Source organism: Mesoplodon densirostris, chromosome 15 (assembly GCF_025265405.1).
Source record: "Mesoplodon densirostris isolate mMesDen1 chromosome 15, mMesDen1 primary haplotype, whole genome shotgun sequence".
Taxonomy (NCBI): domain Eukaryota; kingdom Metazoa; phylum Chordata; class Mammalia; order Artiodactyla; family Ziphiidae; genus Mesoplodon; species Mesoplodon densirostris.
Window position 1 is genome coordinate 35981027 of NC_082675.1, and position 18468 is coordinate 35999494.

Here is an 18468-nt window from a genome sequence, read left to right on the forward strand (position 1 = left end):
TATCCTCCAAGCAACCCCTAAATGTTTACTTACTTTTAATAGCATCCCTGCGCTAAAAGACGCTCACGGACATAGTTCAGTGCTGTCATGCAGCTGGGGAAACTAACAGCAAATGAGGGATAAAGCAACAGAGTCTACTGGCATCTCCCAACAACAGAGCTACATGGCCCTAAGCAGTGAGAGTCACTAAGTCAAAGAATACAAACATTGAATTTTTTGGGGGCCAAGCCCGGCGTGGCTTGCTGGATCCTAGTTCTGGGACCAGGGATCCAACCTGTGCCCCGTGCAGTGGAAGCACAGAGCCCTAACCACTGGACCGCCAAGGAATTCCTCAAACATTCAATTTTTGATAATCCTACTTTAAGAAATGTACCCTTCAAGGAAACAGTCCAAAAGAAAAAAATTATTATAAAATAATTGTGATGAGTCATAAAATGAAAATAAACTAACGTACAGAGAGAGAGATAAATTAAACAAAAAGCAGGTTATCAGAATCTGAGGCACTGGACTTCCCTGGTAGTGCAGTGGTTAAGAATCTGTCTGCCAATGCAGGGAACACAGGTTCGAGCCCTGGTCCGGGAAGATCCCACATGCCATGGAGCAACTAAACCCGTGTACCACAACTACTGAGCCTGTGCTCCAGAGCCTGCGAGCCAAAACTGCCGAGCCCGTGTGCCACAACTACTGAATCTCACATGCCTAGAGCCCGTGCTCTGCAACAAGAGAAGCTACCGCAATGAGAAGCCCACACACTGCAACAAAGAGTAGCCCCCGCTCACCACAACTAGAGAAAGCCCGCACGCAGCAACGAAGACCCAACGCAGCCAAAACTAAATAAATAAATTTATTTTTTAAAAAAAATCTGAGGCACTAGGAGAATAAGCAGCAAACCATGCCCTTGAACACAGAATACAAGGAATACTAGAATACCATCGACAAGCCTACAGACGATATCGTGTAAAGTGGAAAAAGTCACACACAACATAGATTACAATGAAATAAAATGTATTAATGTAAACTGACAAACACTGGAAGTAAATTTAGAATGTTGTTGATATTTGAGCTTAATGTTTATTGTTTTTTCCTCCTCTAAACTTTTGCAGATGATCATATCAACAGTTATTATTCATTAAAATCAACATAGTGTTAAAACCAAGACTGGAATTCAGGTGTCTAAATTCCCAAGGAGAAAACTAGAAAGAACACCTTGTTTTCCATACTGAAAAATGTATTCTATCTCAGGACACCAGAAATAAAATTCATTGAATCACGTACAAATGAAATGCTGTTCTGAGCAAAGGAAATTTTTTCAAAGGGCCGGAGAAGCGTGGGAGGATCAGGATGTAAGCAGATGTTTTTTTCATATACTGCTGGTGACTATAAGAATTGCTACAACTTTTTGGAAGGATAATTTGGCAAATGCTTCAAAATACTTAGAATCCTTTTGACTCTGCAATTACACTTCTAGAAATTTATTCTAGTAAATAATAAGGATGAATCAAAAAATTTAACAGGAAAAAATACTCATTCAAATACTATCTATAATAATGAAAAATTGCAGTCTAAGTGACCAACGGTACAGGATTATGTCCAAACAATCACACTCTATGAAGCCATGAGATGATATTGTAGTATATTTAATGACATGGATGTTTTTTCATGAAGTTAAAAAATAAGTTCCAAAAACAGTACGTTCATTATAATGATAGTGGATTGAGGATTAAGCACTTCCTTTCTTTCTCTTCTGAAATCCCACTAAAATGGCAAAAAACAAAACAAGCAAAACAAACCCCAACCAAGTCACATATAAAAAATTGGGAATCAGAATGGTTTGGGGCATTTTCACAGTGCATTGGAAACCAGAAGAAAAAAAATTTTAATTGAAGTACAGTTGATTTACAATGTTGTGTTAGTTTCAGGTGTACAGCAAAGTGATTCAGATATATATATATATATATATATATATATATATATATATATGCACACACACATATATATATACACACATATATATATACATATATATATACACACACACATATATATATACACATATATATATACACACATATATATATATACACACATATATATATATATACACATATATATATATGTGTATATATATTCTTTTTTCAGGTTCTTTTCCCACATAGTTTATTAAAAAATATTGAATATAGTTCCATGTGCTATACAGTAGGTCCTTGTTGTTTTATCTATTTTATATATAGTAGTGTGTATATATGAATCCCAAATTCCCAATTTATCCCTCCACCGCAGTTTTCCTCTTTGGTAACCATAAGTTTGTTTTCTATGTCTGTGAGTCTCTTTCTGTTTTTCAAATAAGTTCATTTGTATCCTTTTTTTTAGATTTCACGTATAAGTGATATCATATGATATTTGTCTCTGTCTGACTTACTTCACTTAGTATGATTATCTATAGATCCATCCATGTTGCTGCAAATGGCATTATTTCATTCTTTTTATGGCTGAGTAATATTCCATTGTATATATACACGCCACATCTTCTTTATCCATTCACCTGTCAATGGACACTTAGGTTGCTTCCATGTCTTGGCTATTGTAAATAGTGCTGCAATGCACATTGGGGTGCATGTATCTTTTCAAATTATAGTTTTATCTGGATATATGCCCAAAAGTGTGACTGCTGGATCATATGGTAGCTCTATTTTTAGTTTTTTAAGGAACCTCCATATTGTTCTCCATAGTGGCCGCACCAATTTACATTCCCACCAACAGTGTAGGAGCGTTCCTTTTTGGAAACTAGAAGAAAATTGAGTGATGCTTTCAAAATTCTAAAGGAAAATTATTTCCAACCTAGAATTCTGAAGCTGGAGTAAAAATGTTTTCAGAATATCAAAAAGTTTACCTCCCATGCAATCCTCTCATGAAACTACTAGAAGATGTGCTCTACCAAAACAAGGGAATAAACTGAGAAAGAGCAAGCAGGGGGTACAGGAAGGAGGGAATGGATGGGAGAGAAGTCAGTTAAGGTCACAGGGTGGCAGCTGTGAACAAGGACAAGCAGATGACCAGTCCAGGTGGGGCAGGTGAGAAGGCTCTAGGAGAGATTTCTTCAAGGGGATGAAACTGATGTGTCTGAACATAACGAGGGGACATGTAGATAACTAGTGGAGAGTCTGGTTTGAAATAGGGATAAAAATATAGAAAACCAAGCAAAGGAAAACATACTTATTAACTCTAGAGAAATCCAAAAACACTGTAGGAAAGGCAGCATATTCATAGTACACTACAGAGCTCAGCTGTAAACATTATATAACTACTACAATGTAACCAATAAATACTGAACAGATAAAAACACAGTAAAACTGAATGGAAAGGATGGCAGTATAGGAGCCCCATGTTAGATGAAAGGGACTTATATCCTCACCTTCCATAATGAGAAGTCAAGGGGTGTGGAGGTAAATTCCAAAAGACCATCTAAAGAGTTTAAAGTAGTGCTCACTTCAGCAGCACATTTACTAAAATTGGAACGATACAAAGAAGATTAGCATGGTCCCTGCACAAGGATGACAGGTAAATTTGTGAAGCATTCCATATTTTTAAGCAACCTAAGTGTCCATCGATAGATGAATGGATAAAGAAGATGTGGTACATATACACAGTGGGATATTGCTCAGCCATAAAAAAGAATGAAACAATGCCATTTGCAACAATATGGGTGGATCTGAAGGGTTTTATGCTTAGAGAAATAAAAGTCAGACAAAGAAAGACAAATACTCTGTGTTATCATTTATATGTGGAATCTAAAAAATAAAACAAATAGATGTATATAACAAAACAGAAACAAACTCACAGATACAGAGAATAAACTGGTAGTTACCAGTGGGGAGAAGGAAGGGGGGAGGGGCAAGACAGAGGGAGAGGATTAAGAGGTACAAACTATGTAAAAAATAAATAAGAAACAAGGACAACACTGGGAAATATAGCCATTATTTTGCAATAACTTTAAATGAAGTATAATCTATAAAAATATTGAATCACTATGTTGTATACCTGTAATTAATATAGTACTGTAAATCTATACTTCAATTTTTTTTAATTTTTAAAGAGTTTAATAATAAAGAGTTTAAAGTAATTACCCCTGAGAAGGGAAAGTGGGAGAGAAAGGGAATCAGTGCTTTTCCTAATAGTCCTTATAAAGCTACTGAAGTCATTAAACTACATGTATGTTTAAACTTTTATAAAATAAAAAGTAAAACTAAACAAAACAAATAAACTGTCCACTATGATCCAACATGCCCCCTCACTACTTGTCTAGTGTCTGCCTTCCATGAAGTCAGGGACTGTGTCTGCCTTGATTTTCTCTTTTCCTAAGAACCTAGTATAGAGCCTACAGATATAGAAGCTCAATAAATATTTGTGGGATGAATGAATGAATTTTTCCTTAACAAAATGTATGCACACAAGTAGAAAAGAGAATAGTGTTCTATAGTAAAATGTTAACAGTATTTGTCATTTGGTGGTGAGATTATGTGTACTTAAATATTTTTCCTATAAACATTCTGTAATAGATATGCAGTACTTTTATAATAAAAATTATTTTAAAATCTGTTTTACGGACAATATTGGGAAACACCACTAGTTTCAAAACCGAAAACACAGGACTCTTCCCTGGTGGCACAGTGGTCAAGAATCCACCTGCCAATGCAGGGGACACAGGCTCAAGCCCTGGTCCGGGAAGATCCCACATGCCGCGAAGCAACTAAGCCCGTGCACCACAGCTATTGAGCCTGCGCTCTAGAGCCCATGAGCCACAACTACTGAGCCTGTGGGCCGCAGCTACTGAAGCCCATGCGCATAGAGCCCATGCTCCACAACAAGAGAAGCTACCACAGTGAGAAGCCCGCGCCCCGCGACGAAGAGTAGCCCCCGCTCGCCACAACTAGAGAAAGCCCATGCACAGCAACGAAGACCCAATGCAGACAAAAAAATACCCCAAAACAAACGGAAAACACCTCATGGGAAAATATAATCATTTAAAGACGACTTAAACATTTAACTTATAAGAAAATCTAGGTTTTTCTCACTGAACTTTAAAAAAGAAGAAAGATAAAGTGATGTAGAATAAAATGTCAACATCTTTTTATCCATAAAAGTCAGTTTCTTAAATGTTACACTTAAAAGCCAAGGTGAAAATTATCATTGCTTTCTAAGCTCTTCATTGAGTTTGTGCTACTTCACTTAAAAAAAAAAAAAATCAGGGCTTCTCTGGTGGCGCAGTGGTTGAGAGTCCGCTTGCCGATGCAGGGGACATGGGTTCGTGCCCCGGTCCGGGAAGATCCCACATGCCGTGGAGCAGCTGGGCCCGTGAGCCATGGCCGCTAAGCCTGCGTGTCCAGAGCCTGTGCTCCGCAACGGGAGAGGCCACAACAGTGAGAGGCCCGCGTACCACAAAAAAAAAAAAAAAAAAAAATCAAAATCAAATTTAAGAACAGCCTCATTGGACACTTCTAACTTGGGGCTTAGCTTTGCAAATATCTCACCCCAAACAGAATAAGAATGATTCTATTTACCCTTTTTTTTTGAAAAAGAAACAATTTTAGTTTCTTCAAATTCAGGTTTATGGGAGCTTGTACATGAAAAGTAAAGTAAAAACAACCCAAGCATCATTACCTTGTTACACTTGACTCTCTTCTGTCTGTGCCTCAGGCGACACAAGCCTGAGACCAGCAGCATCTCCCGCTCTAAGACCTTGGCTTTCACAACCAGTTGGCCCTAACAAAGCAATTTACTTTTTAAAAGTTTGTCTTCCGATCACTACTGCTTCTGCAAATAAATTTGTGTGCCATGTGTCTACTGCAGGCATATATGCGTGTTTTGGGAAGACCTTGGAAAGCTCCACACTGTAACTCATAAATCCTGTAGTTTGAAGGAGCAGTGGCGGCCTGCAAAGCAGAGCCCAAGTCAGAAGTTACCTGTGGCTTTCTTCACACTGTTTCTCGGCCGAGCGGGTGTGGGGCGGGGAGTCTTCACGGGGTCTCTGGGACCTTCTTGGCAGTCTCCTCCCCTGAAGCCAGGGCAGCACCTCCATTCCAACTGTGTCACCGTCTTGTACCTGGTGACATATCTGGGTCTGACATTCACACGATAACTGCCGAAGAAAAAGGTGGCATCTCTCTTTACTGGCCGCTGTTGCAAACACCCCCGGCCCCCCTGGCTGAACCCGAATGAAGACGCTCCAGCTCTCCAGGCTGACCCAGCGGGGATCACTGGTCTCCTCTAGTCCAGCCCTGCCCCCTCCTTCCTCCAGCTCTTGCATCCACCTGCCCCCAGCTCCCCTCCCACTAAAGGCTGGAGAAACAAACTCAGAAAAACTTGGCCCATGAATCTCATTGGATGTGGACATTGTTCACAAACTGGGCTTTTATTTCACCGACAAACTTATACAATTCGCTGCTTTGTGGAGGTTTTTCCAAGGTAAGTCAGGGCCATTTGGCTTGTGTTTTAGAAAAACACCCCGGGTGCCCTCGCCTCCCATGGCCCCCTGTGTATTCATCTCGGCACCCTCTTTCCCAACACCAGCAAAGGGAGCAGCGAGCCTCTGGAGACCCACCTCACGCTATTTGTGTTCAGATCTTTTTAAAAAGATGCCCCGGTCCACACGGCTAATGACAGAAATAAGGAAGCAGAATTGGAACCATTCAAAAATCCCATTTACGGTGCACTTGTGTATCACATAGAGACCCTGGCAACAAGCTGGAAAGTCCTTTAGAGCCAGGGCTGGACCTCAGCCCAGAACAGACAGCGACAATCCAGAGCCCCTGGGCGCTCAGAGGGACCAACCAGGAGCTCACCCCCCACCCCCAGGGGCCCTCCCTGCTCACAGCACAGAGGCAAGCTGGCTCCTGGGTCACCCCGGCTTCTCTTTCTGACTGGGAACGACAGCTCTCTTGAACCTCGTCACTTTCTCTTCATTTCCAACACCAGCACGAGCAGCTAGCCCCCTTTTGGGACCGATTCCCAGAAAGAAACAGGCTTTGCATCACGTCCTCAGGGTTGCTGTGTGCTGCTCAGGGGGGCATCGGGGGGCCTGGTGCCAGCCTAGTGACTCCATCAGGCCCCAGCCTTGTGGCAGGTAGAGTTCAAAGCTACATTCCTGAGAAAATTACAAATGGCTAAATGTAATGGACTTCTGGCATCTTCCCTGAGGGTCCAAACCATGACACCCAAAACCTCACATGCCAGGAACTACCTCACGTGCCAGGACAGGCAAGGCAACCCTTCGGAATTCCAGGAGGGCCTGCCGACAGCACTGCCCCAGCGGGAGTGTCCCAACACTTCACTGACCCGTCTCACCTGGCCTTGTAGGGCAGTGGTTCTCAACCTTGGCCGTGTGTTAGAATTACCAGGGACCTGTGAAAAACTACCCTTGCCTGGGTCCCACCCTCAGAGGCTCTGATTTAATCGGTCTGCAGTGCGGCCTGGGTGTGCGGATTTTGAGACGCTTGGGTGGGAGGCTTTTTAAGGAAAACTGATGAGAAAGCCCAATAAGTAAAACATAAGAGAAGGGCTGCTCAAGGGGTCAGGGGCAAAGCAGGTGCAAGACCTCCCCTCCCAGTTCTTCATTCTCTCATTCCCGCCACGTCCCCCATCAAGGCCCCACTATATACATTATTCCTTTTTCAAAAATGAGAAAACAGAAGCTCGTAGAGGTTAAGTGACTTCTCCCAGTTCCAATGATCAGGAAGGGCCAGGACTGGACTTTAATGCCGTGTGCTCACCTGGACCCCACAGGGCCCTCCAAGCACACAGAAGCAGCCAGTCTCGCTGGCAACTGCCTTCAATTTGAAGCAACCGCACCCACCCAGACATGTTCCAAAAGGGCCCACAAGCTGGGTAAGAAGGCAGCCTGAGCATTTAATTCAGTCCAGGTCCACACTAGCCCTCAGTCCCCGAGCACCCCACCTACCAAAAGCATCCTCTGTGTGGTCCCAGAAACTACAGGAAAAGACAGAAAAATTCCACTTCATTGTTTTGCAGGCTCAAGCACAGCATAATGCTGGAAAAATGTGTAATCTCAGAAAAACTTGGTTCCTCTGAGCATTTAGGATTGAATGTGAAAATGTGTCTGCTCTGGGGTTTTCTCCATGTGCCGGGAGATGACAGCCCTCATTAAACCTTTCTGGCCGTGGCTGAGCCAGGCCGAGGGGCCCAAACCCCGCGCTTCGATGCCGAGGGACATGGAACGACCCCCCACCCCACCCGGGGGACTTAGCCCCTCACTGCCCAGCCAAGCGCAAGAAAGTTCTTGCTTTTCCAACACACTTCATTCTTTTCGCTGAAGGCAGTGATGATTTCGGAGCTAGCGCATAACTTAGGAAAGCTCCCTGGAGCACCCTCCTTCCTCTCCGTCCCACCCCCACCCCTACCCCTCACTCCCACCCCTCACCCCCACCCCTCACCCCCACCTCTCATCCTCCACCCCTCACCCTCCACCCCTACTCTTCACCCCCACCCGTCTCACCCCACCCCTACCCCTCACCCCTACCCCTCAATCCCACCCCTCACCCTCACCTCTCACCCTCCACCCCTCATCCTCCACCCCTACTCCTCACCCCCACCCCTGTCTCACCCCCACCTCTACCCCTCACCCCTACCCTTCACCTCCACCCCTCACCCCTACTGCTCTAGTTTCCGGTTTCAGTGGACTTCAGGTTGACCGCATCTCCAGCCAAGTTTCCAGCCTTGCGTGTGAAAGCAGTGACAGCTGGAAGCCACTGGGGGCCACCTGAGCTCACGGCCACATCTCTGCACAAGAACACGATCCCTGAGGCACCGGCAGGTCCCCAGGACTCATTTCAGGGGGGCTGTGATGGGGGGAGGCAGGGGTGTCCAGCCCCACAGCCCTACTGGGATATCCCGGCAGAAACCGGGCTGCTGCTTCCACGGGGGCAGCCAGGGGGCCCCCCAGAGGATGGGGAGGCACCAGGTAGGACTCCCAGGCCTGCCCCCATGCCCTGGATCCGCAGGACAGTATCCTGGCCAGGGGGCCTTAAAAAAATGCCTAGGCCTTTACCCTCAACATTCTAATTTCATTGGTCTGGGGTGGGGGGACGCAGGTGTCTGTACCTTTCAAAAACTCCCCACGTAATCGCCAAGCGCAGCCAGAGTTGAGAAGTGCGCCCCAGACCCAGGCACCCAGGGGGCCAACAACCAGGCAGCAGCCCAAGTGTCACCCCAGGGCCCCTGGGCAGTGGGTGTTTGGAAGATGCTCCGTGGACATTTACTAAATTAGCCAACTGCACCCAGCTGGGGGCGGCCAAGGAAGGGCCCGCAGCCAACGGGACAGAGTCACTGCCCGGTGGGGCTGGAGCCTGGGGGCTGACTGGGCTACAGCCTTGGTCCCCATCCCAGCCTCGGGTCAGGTCTGTAACAGCATCCTTTCCAGGGGGAGCCCCGATCAGCTGCCTTAGGCACTCCTGGGGGCGGGCAGTGAGCTGCCCCACAGCCCTGTCCACTCTCCCCAACTCTCCCCTCCCCAACTCTCCCCTCAAGCCCTTTTGGGGGGTGAGACAAGGGCTCACCATTTTTACAAGTTCAGTCACCACGTCAAGGCACCAGATGGGCCCAAGAGATGCTAATGAGAAGGAAGTTGGAAGAAAAGGACTGGAAGAGTTGAATCAGAGCTCAGGGACCACATGACGAAGTGTCCCTGTTAAAACAGAATGGGACAAAGTGTGCATCCATTTGACGTCACCCCCACCAAGGCTCCTTCCCACTGGTGGGAGGTGAGACCTCGCCTCACCTGCTTCCATTCACACTTGTATTTGCTCATCCAGAGTTCATCCTCCCCGCCAACCGCGGGGCCCTTGAGGGCACGAACGCCTGTTGGCTCTGTTCTCTACAACACCCCCACATTTCAACACAGTGTCTGTCCTATTGTGCTTAATAAATAACTGAGTATTAATCGTTAATCAGTAACTGATTGATCAAACAATTAATTAATGACACTAGGCCTACTTTTGACAAGGTTTGGGGGAGTCCAGTGTCCATAATAACAACCCCAGAGCGACCCTCAGGTCTAACCCAGCTGAACCCAGGAGGTTCAGTCCTCGCAGAGCCCAGTCGAGCCCCAGGGTCCACAGTCATGTGAACAGGACAAGAATCAAACACCAGAAGGTGAGCCAGCGCTGGGCTTTCCAAGAAGACAGCCATTAACCGGGGGGCGGTTGTTTAAATGTAAACTGATTAAAATTAAATAAAATTGAACATCTACTTCCTCAGTCACACTATCCACATTTCATGAGCTTTATAGCCATAGTGACTACGATATTAAATAAACAAAGTGAATATCTCCAACATCACAGAAAGTTCTGTCGGACAGGACTGGGCAAGAGTGTCACAAGATTGTCAGAGGAACAGCAACGGGCTCACGTCTATCTGTTCATCTGATTTCTCCTCCCATCTCCCCAGCACTGCAAGTAGAACATTGCTCTGAAACAACCACACATCACTGGCACAGGACCATCTAGACAGTGGTTCCACAAGGTAAGGATCTTTCCCCTGCATTTAGTGTTTACCTGTATTTTATTTTAACACTCTGCACAAACTGAAAACCCAGAGGCCCCCTGGGGGCACTCATTTGACTGGGATTTCTCCCGAGAATGGACTTTATAGTAAACTCCTCTCCCTCCTCCAGTCACTGGCTTGCCCCCCAAAACCTGGAGTCAACTCTTGTTGCTTCATTCCGTGTGTGTAGCTCCGCCCAGTATCAATCAGAATGGGACAGAGGATGGAAAAGAGGCGCTTCCCCTCCCTGGTAGGGAGCACCCAGGCCCCGGGAAATAACCACCTCTCCAGGGACAAGGAAAATCCACACGAAAAGGTGAGAAATCATCTCCCAGAGTTTCGAATGCGCACCCAGGGCAGACTTGGGTGTCTGGCATTCAGCTACTGCTCCAAGTTTTCCATAGGGCAGTTCACTCCAGCCACAGCAATTCCATTTTTTAAAAACTGTGGTACAGTAATGTAAGTATGTAAATACACATTACATAAAATGTACCATCTTAACCATTTTTAACAGTGCAGTTCAGTAGCCCTAAGTACATTCACAGTGTTGTGCAAACATCACCACCACCCATCTCCATAACTTTTTCATCACCCCAAACTGAAACTTCGCACCCATATTAAACACTAACTCCCCATTCCCCGTCCCAGCCCCTGGGAACCAGCATTCTACTTCCGTCTCTATGAATTTGACTACTCTAGGGACCTCATACAGGTAGAATCATACAGTATTTGTCCTTTTGTGACTGGCTTATGTCACTTAGCATAATGTCCTTGTAGGCGAGGAAGACACTTTTCCTGTACCCTCTTAGATTTGTTCCTGGAGTCTGTGCATTAAACTGACAAAAGACAGATTAACAGGAGAAAAAGACATACAAACGTTACTGATATGAATATTTTCATGTGCATGGGGGCTTCAGGAAAGAAGTGAAAACTCAAAGCAGCAGTTAGACTCAGAGGCTTATGTACCATTTTAACAAAGGATGATAAAATGTGGAGAAGGAATCAGACAACGGAAAGGGAGTTTGGGCTTCTAGGGGCAATAAGTTGTGGGAATGTGGGTAGGACACTAATGGGTGATAACGGCTATTTTTGTAAGGTTTGTTTACACAGACTCCTCTCTGCGCTGGCTCTCTGTCTCTGGTGATTAGGGTCACTCCCCTCATCCCAGTATAGGAGAGGCAGGAAACTCACACCCTGCTTTTGGGAATAAATGGGAAGGGCAGAAAGGTCTTGTCTCTGAGGTTTCTCAATGGCCTTCAGCTCAAAATAATCACTATGGAAAAGTGGCACGTTTTGAGGTGGTCTGTCCTGACCCCCTTCATCTCAGGCTCATCCATATTATAGCATGCATCAAGACTTCCTTTTTAAGGGGACTTCCCTGGTGGCTCAGTGCTTAAGAATCCGCCTGCCAATGCAGGGGACATGGGTTTGAGTCCTGGTCCAGGAAGATCCCACATGCCGCGGAGCAACTAGGCCCGTGCACCACAACTACTGAGCCTGCGCTCTAGAGCCCATGAGCCACAACTACTGAGCCCACGTGCCACAACTACTGAAGCCTGTGCATCTAGAGCCCATGCTCCACAACAAGAGAAGCCACTGCAATGAGAAGCCCACGCACCACAACGAAGATTAGCCTCTGCTCGCAACAACTAGAGAAAGCCCCCATGCAGCAATGAAGACCCAACACAGCCAAAAATAAATGAATAAATTTATTTTAACAAATTTCCTTTTTTACGCAGAAATTCACTTTTACAAAGTTTGGTCTCAGTGCTCTAATTTAGAAATTGCTAAGACAGTGGACTGACTTTCTAGGAACTGCTTGTGACAAATGGATTTGCTTTCTCTTTTGTTGTCGTTCTACCAATCAATGAATATATAAGTGAACTTTTTATTAAAGTAACACTTTGCCAAAAGTAAATACAGCAGTGGCTATAAAATTTGAAACAGAAGGGATTTCAGAACTACATGAAGGAAAAGTGGTTCTGCACTAGCAGAAGAGACACTTCCATCTGAATCCACTGTGTCTACTGACGATCAAAAAATTGGCCATTTGAGGGGCTTCCCTGGTGGCGCAGTTGTTAAGAATCCACCTGCCAATGCAGGGAACACAGGTTCAAGCCCTGGTCCGGGAAGATCACATGTACCACGGCGCAACTAAGCCCGTGAGCCCCAACTACTGAGCCTGTGCTCTAGAGCCCGCGAGCCACAACTACTGAGCCCATGGGACACAACTACTGAGCCTGCGTACTGCAACTACTGAAGCCCGTGCGCCTAGAGCCTGTGCTCCACAACAAGAGAAGCCACTGCAATGAGAAGCCCGCACACTGCAACGAAGAGTAGCCCCTGCTCGCTGCAACTAGAGAAAGCCCGCGTGCAGCAACGAAGACCCAACGCAGCCAAAAATAAATAAATAAATTTGGAAGAAAGAAATTGGCCATTTGAAACCATGTGCAATACAATCTGAGGAGGTGACTCTGGTCCCCAAGGCTAACTGTCCACATTCTGAAAAAGTCTCCCCCCACAAAAGAGTGAAGAAACCAGATAGCCTTCTTCCAGGTTAAAGCACATCACACACACAAATCACAGTTCTCATCTTATCTTTTTCTGCTACATTGCACATTTTTAATTAGATCCCTGCCTGGAGAAATTAATAATGTGGAAGGAAAGAAATGCTCAATATTTTGCTTGACTCCTTAGGACAAACCATTTAGGTTTTAAAAGTCAGAAGGCTTGGGCAAATATATTTCTGAAATACAAAATGCATCTAATGAATCTCGAAGTCATATTGATGTGCCCTAATTAAAATCAGATTACAATACAGCTTTATTCATTTCTTCTTTTTTTTTTTTTCTTTTGGCTGTGCTGGGTCTTCATTGCTGCGTGCGGGCTTTCTCTAGTTGTGGTGAGTGGAGGCTACTCTTCGTTGTGGAGCACAGGCTCTAGGTACGTGGGCTTCACTAGTTGCAGCACGTGGGCTCAATAGTTGTGGCACACAGACTCAGTAGTTGTGGCTTGCGGGCTCTAGAGCACAGGCTCAGAAGTTGTGGCGCATGGGCTTAATTGCCCCACAGCATGTGGGATCTTCCCGGACCAAGGATCGAACCTATGCCTGACAATGCAGCGGATTCTTTACCACTGGACCACCAGGGAAGTCCCTGCTTTGTACATTTCTTAAATTACAGGCCCTAGACCAAGGCAATGTGCTCAAAATGAAAGTGTATGTATAGCAGATTGTCTGTTTCCCAGTACAAAGGAGATACTTGCTGGAGAAACCACAATTGTAAGCTGTTTCTTTTTCCATTTCTTCTTGAATTAATTTCCTTCCATACTTAGAGTGGCAAGTTAGATTCCAAACCCTAAAATCCTCTTTACTTCTTAGCCATTTTCTCTGATCATACAGCATAATGAGTAGAATAAGTTTTCCCCACGACGGATCACCCTCCTTAACCCTGAGGACAGAAAAAATTCTACAGTCCTGAAAGAAAGGTGATTGAAGGAAAGCCCAGCGGCTCAACTGAGAGGCTGTCCCAGCTCGGCTGCAACAGACAGTGAAGTGTCATTTTCAGATTTACCATAAGAGCGGCCGGTACCTTCCTTCGGAGCAAACTTGCATTGCTAAAAATGACATCATCTCCAAGCGCGGGGCGCGCCCAGCAGCATGAAATACAGTTTACGCGTGTGTGCCATGGAGCCCGCATGCTTAGTTTTAACTTCCTCACTTGGGGAAATACATGACAGAGCTCAAGTCTGCAGTGGGGGAAGGGCGAGCGAGCGCGGAGGCCTCCAGGGCCCGAGCACCACCCCGGCTTTCTGGCGGCTGAATAATCCAACACTAAGGAAGGCCCACGTTCCCCTAACAATTCTTTTGGGGAAGGGCCATCACCGCTGCAGGCTGCTTTCCCCAACTCCATTGTACAGGATTCCATTTCTCGAACTCACATCCCATCTCCTCATTCCCGCAGTCAGGATCACAGAGCACCCTCCGCCCCAGTCGCGCCCGGATGCGCTCATTCCCCATGTTCCCACGGTGTGGCCCGGAAAACAGCTGCGGCCTCAGCCTTTGGCGTGATGCTCACCCCAAGGGTGACTTTCTGTGGTTCGGGAATCCAAATCCTTCGTCTCAGAGCCACTGAATAACTCTTTTGATCATTTCCTCTTTTATTTAAGAGGAAAAATGATTTCCTCAAATTCTCCTACAGAAGTCACAATAATTTCGAAAGCCCTTTTCCTGTGTGTCCCCTGCCTCGGTTTGCAACATTCCTCCCCCATCAGGCTCCAGTCACTCTGTGCTTTCTCTTCTCTCTCAACTTCCATATCCGCCAGCCACCCTTCAGCTTGCAGCTGCCCACCCGGCATTCTCAGTACAAGCGGCCCTCCGGATCGGCAGTTCCGCATCTGCAGGTTCAACCCACAGCAGATTGAAAATATTCATGCAAAAAAAAAAAAAAAAATTCTGGAAAGTTCCAAAAAGCAAAACGAATTTGTCATGCACCCAGCCACTATGTATTTATATAGCATTTACATTTTATTGGGTATTATAAGTTATCCAGAGGTGATTTAAAGTATACAGGAGGATGTGCATAAGTTATATGCAAATATTATGCCATTTTATTTAAGGGACTTGAGCATACGTGGATTTTGGTATCCGTGGGAGGTCCTGGAACCAATCCCCTATGGAGCCCAAGGGACGACTGTACTGCTTTTCCAAACAAAAAGGGATAGGAGTTTCTCTGCAGATATAAGTACAACATTTTCTTCCTTTGGGCCAATTCATTCTCATTAAAAAAAAAAAAAATCTGGGAATTGAAAACACAGGAACACATATTTCTTTTCTAATTTATATCACACTGGGGGAAAAAGGACCAAAATGTTATAACCTAGTTTCATATTTCTCATTGTCCAGGCGAACCCCGTATTACTTTATGTCTTTTAAATCCACACTTAACAAAGTAGAGACATTACATTCGCCTGCTCTCTGCTTAGAGGGAGCATGGTTTTTCTTTGAAAGATGCTACCACAACCCAGCCCACCTCCAGGCCTGAAGGTGTAGACAAGGAGAGGGGGAGGGGCAAGATAAAAAGAAGAATTTTGCTTCTTTGCTTTTGAATAGAAAGGGGTGATGGAGGCCGTGGAGGAGAAAGAAGCGAGGAGGAACTTTTCTCTAAGGAGACTTGGGGTGGCGAACGGATTTTTAAGGTTGGTAACACCTGCCATGTCCGTTAAGCCATTTGTGTTGCTACAGCATTCACTGAGCCCTCGTGCTCATGCTGGTTTGTGGAACTGGATTTTTCTTAAGAACTTGAGGGTGCGGTGTTCCATACCTCGGCCAGACCCATGTGGTTCCGAGAAAACCACCCCCCCCCCCCCCGGAACCCAGGTACTCAGGGACTGCAGAACAATAGAGCGTGGGAAATGTCCCAACCTAGAGGGAAGCTTCCAGCCATCACAGTTCTTGTAAACTGAGGGGGAGTGAGACAAATATACAGACTTGGAGGTGAAGAGGAGCTGTGGCTTGCTTCCCATCTCTTTGAAATCATTTTTTAAAGAAAAATTACATAGATTGCATTATCTTGTTTTGTTTATTTAAATAAAACCACTAAGATCTGTGGTTTGCATAGTAGCTCTCATCCTCCTCATAAGCTGGGGCCTAAGCTGTCCCATTACCCAAAATCTTCACTACAATTTACTTCAATGAGTCTTTGCAAATAAAATATACAAGCAAACGTGGTATTTTCAAAGAAGTCTCAAAAATAATCTTTAAAAGAATTCCCTATATTTTCAGTATTTTACTTTCTCAAAATGCACTTTTTATTGGAGTATAATTGCTTTACAATGGTGTGTTAGTTTCTGCTGTATAACAAAGTGAATCAGCTATACATATACATATATCCCCATATCTCCTCCCTCTTGCGTCTCCCTCCCACCCTTCCCTAACCCACCCCTCTAGGTGGTCACAAAGCACCGAGCTGATCTCCCTGTGCTATGCGGCTGCGTCCCACTAGCTATCTATTTTACATTTGGTAGTGTATATAAGTCCATGCCACTCTCTCACTTCATCCCAGCTTACCCTTCCCCCTTCCCCGTGTCCTCAAGTCCATTCTCTACGTCTGCGTCTTTATTCCTGTCCTGCCCCTAGGTTCTTCAGAACCATGTTTTTTTTTTTTTTTTTTTTTTTTTTTTTTAGATTCCATATATATGTGTTAGCATACGGTATTTGTTTATCTCTTTCTGACTTACTTCACTCTATATGACAGTCTCTAGGTCCATCCATCTCACTATAAATAACTCAATTTTGTTTCTTTTTATGGCTGAGTAATATTCCATTGTATATATGTGCCACATCTTCTTTATCCATTCATCTGTCTATGGACACTTAGGTTGCTTCCATGTCCTGGCTGTTGTAAATAGAGCTGCAACGAACATGGTGGTACATGACTCTTTTTGAATTATGGCTTTCTCAGGGTATATGCCCAGTAGTGGGATTGCTGGGTCGTATGGTAGTTCTATTTTTCAAAATGCACTTCTATCTTTGGTCACTGTATCCTCCCAATTACACCAAGCCATTTCTTAGAGCTGTGTAACATGAACCCTCCCCAAATCAAAGCTATATCATTCTTCACCCAGAGAGTCAATGTACGCTTACACCTTGGTAAAAAAGCTTTCCAAGGTCACAATGAGATGACCAGTTCAGGAATCTAAACGACAATGTACATCATTACTTTGCTTGATTTAACTGGAGTCTATCATATCACAAACCCTCATTTAACTGCAAGCCACTGTATTTTCATTCATCATGAACAACCATTTCAAAGACTATACGTATGTCACAATTTCCATTTTAGAAACACAGCCACGGACAGTTGTTCAAACTTATGGTCTCCAGGTCTGAAACCTGAAAACCAAACTCAGCACATATGAGTCTTAACAATGGGAGGAAAAACAAGCTAAACCTTTCTCTCTCAAGAATGAATGCTAATGCAAACTATGGGCTCTGGGTGATGATGTGTCAGTGTAGGTTCATCAGCTGTAAGAAATGCACTGCACTGGTGGGGATGTCGATGGTGTGGGAAGCTGTGCATGTGTGGGGACAGGGGTTTATGAGAAATCTCTGTACCTTCCCCTTGGTTTGCTGTGAACCTTAAACTACTCCAAAAAATATAGTCTTAATAAAAAAAAATTCACATGCTTTCTCTTTCATCCACTCATTCAGTAAACAACCTTTGGGTGCCCACCAGGACCACACTATGGCTTTCCTTGGGCCACCAGTATCTACTATGGAAGAATCATACTTGGCTGGAGCCCATATACTCCTATTATCCATAACAGTCACTGTTCTAGTGCCAACTCAGCCAAAGACCAGTTACATCAGACAGGACATATATAATTATTTTTATCATAAGGCAAAAATTTGCAATAAGACTAAAACTATGGGCTGCTTCTGTAAGAATAGACCCAGTTGCCCACATGCAGGATTAGAGTTGATTCCTGATCATCAAAGGTGGTGAATAATGAGGCCGTGATCGTTCTGTGGATAAAGGCAATACTGCCATAACCTCCAAACAACAGTCCATGAACGAATTCACCTTCTTTCACAAGGTATGGTCCTTTTTATCCACACTGTTGACAACGGACTAACAGATGCTCAGAGACCCTAAATCTCAGCAGTGTTACTGTGCGTGAAGCACGGTGAAATGGTCACCTGGCCGTTCCAACTCGGTCACTGCTCACCCCTCCATGGCCAGACCCACTTCTCCCACCACATCTGCCTCAGCACTGCCCACCAGGGACCCCGGCCAGGCTCCCAACAGGGCCCCTCCTGCCGTCCCCCAGACCCATCCATCCTCTCCCCTCTCAGACCCATTTTGCACAAATTGCCAGATTAACATTTGGAAGCTCTGCTGGTGTCCCTGATCT

General features: G+C 45.0%; 1 protein-coding gene and 1 non-coding gene across 2 annotated transcripts in view; one reads left to right on the forward strand and one right to left on the reverse strand.

The window, feature by feature from the left end:
* EMILIN2 (elastin microfibril interfacer 2) overlaps positions 1-18468 on the reverse strand; it is a 50858-nt gene that overhangs the window by 21027 nt on the left and 11363 nt on the right. The window contains 1 exon segment of the mRNA XM_060118358.1: positions 5961-6136. Coding sequence (XP_059974341.1) covers positions 5961-6136 — 176 coding nt within the window.
* Positions 3480-3586, forward strand: LOC132503334 (U6 spliceosomal RNA). The gene has a single exon (XR_009534583.1). It is a non-coding gene; the product is annotated as a U6 spliceosomal RNA (small nuclear RNA).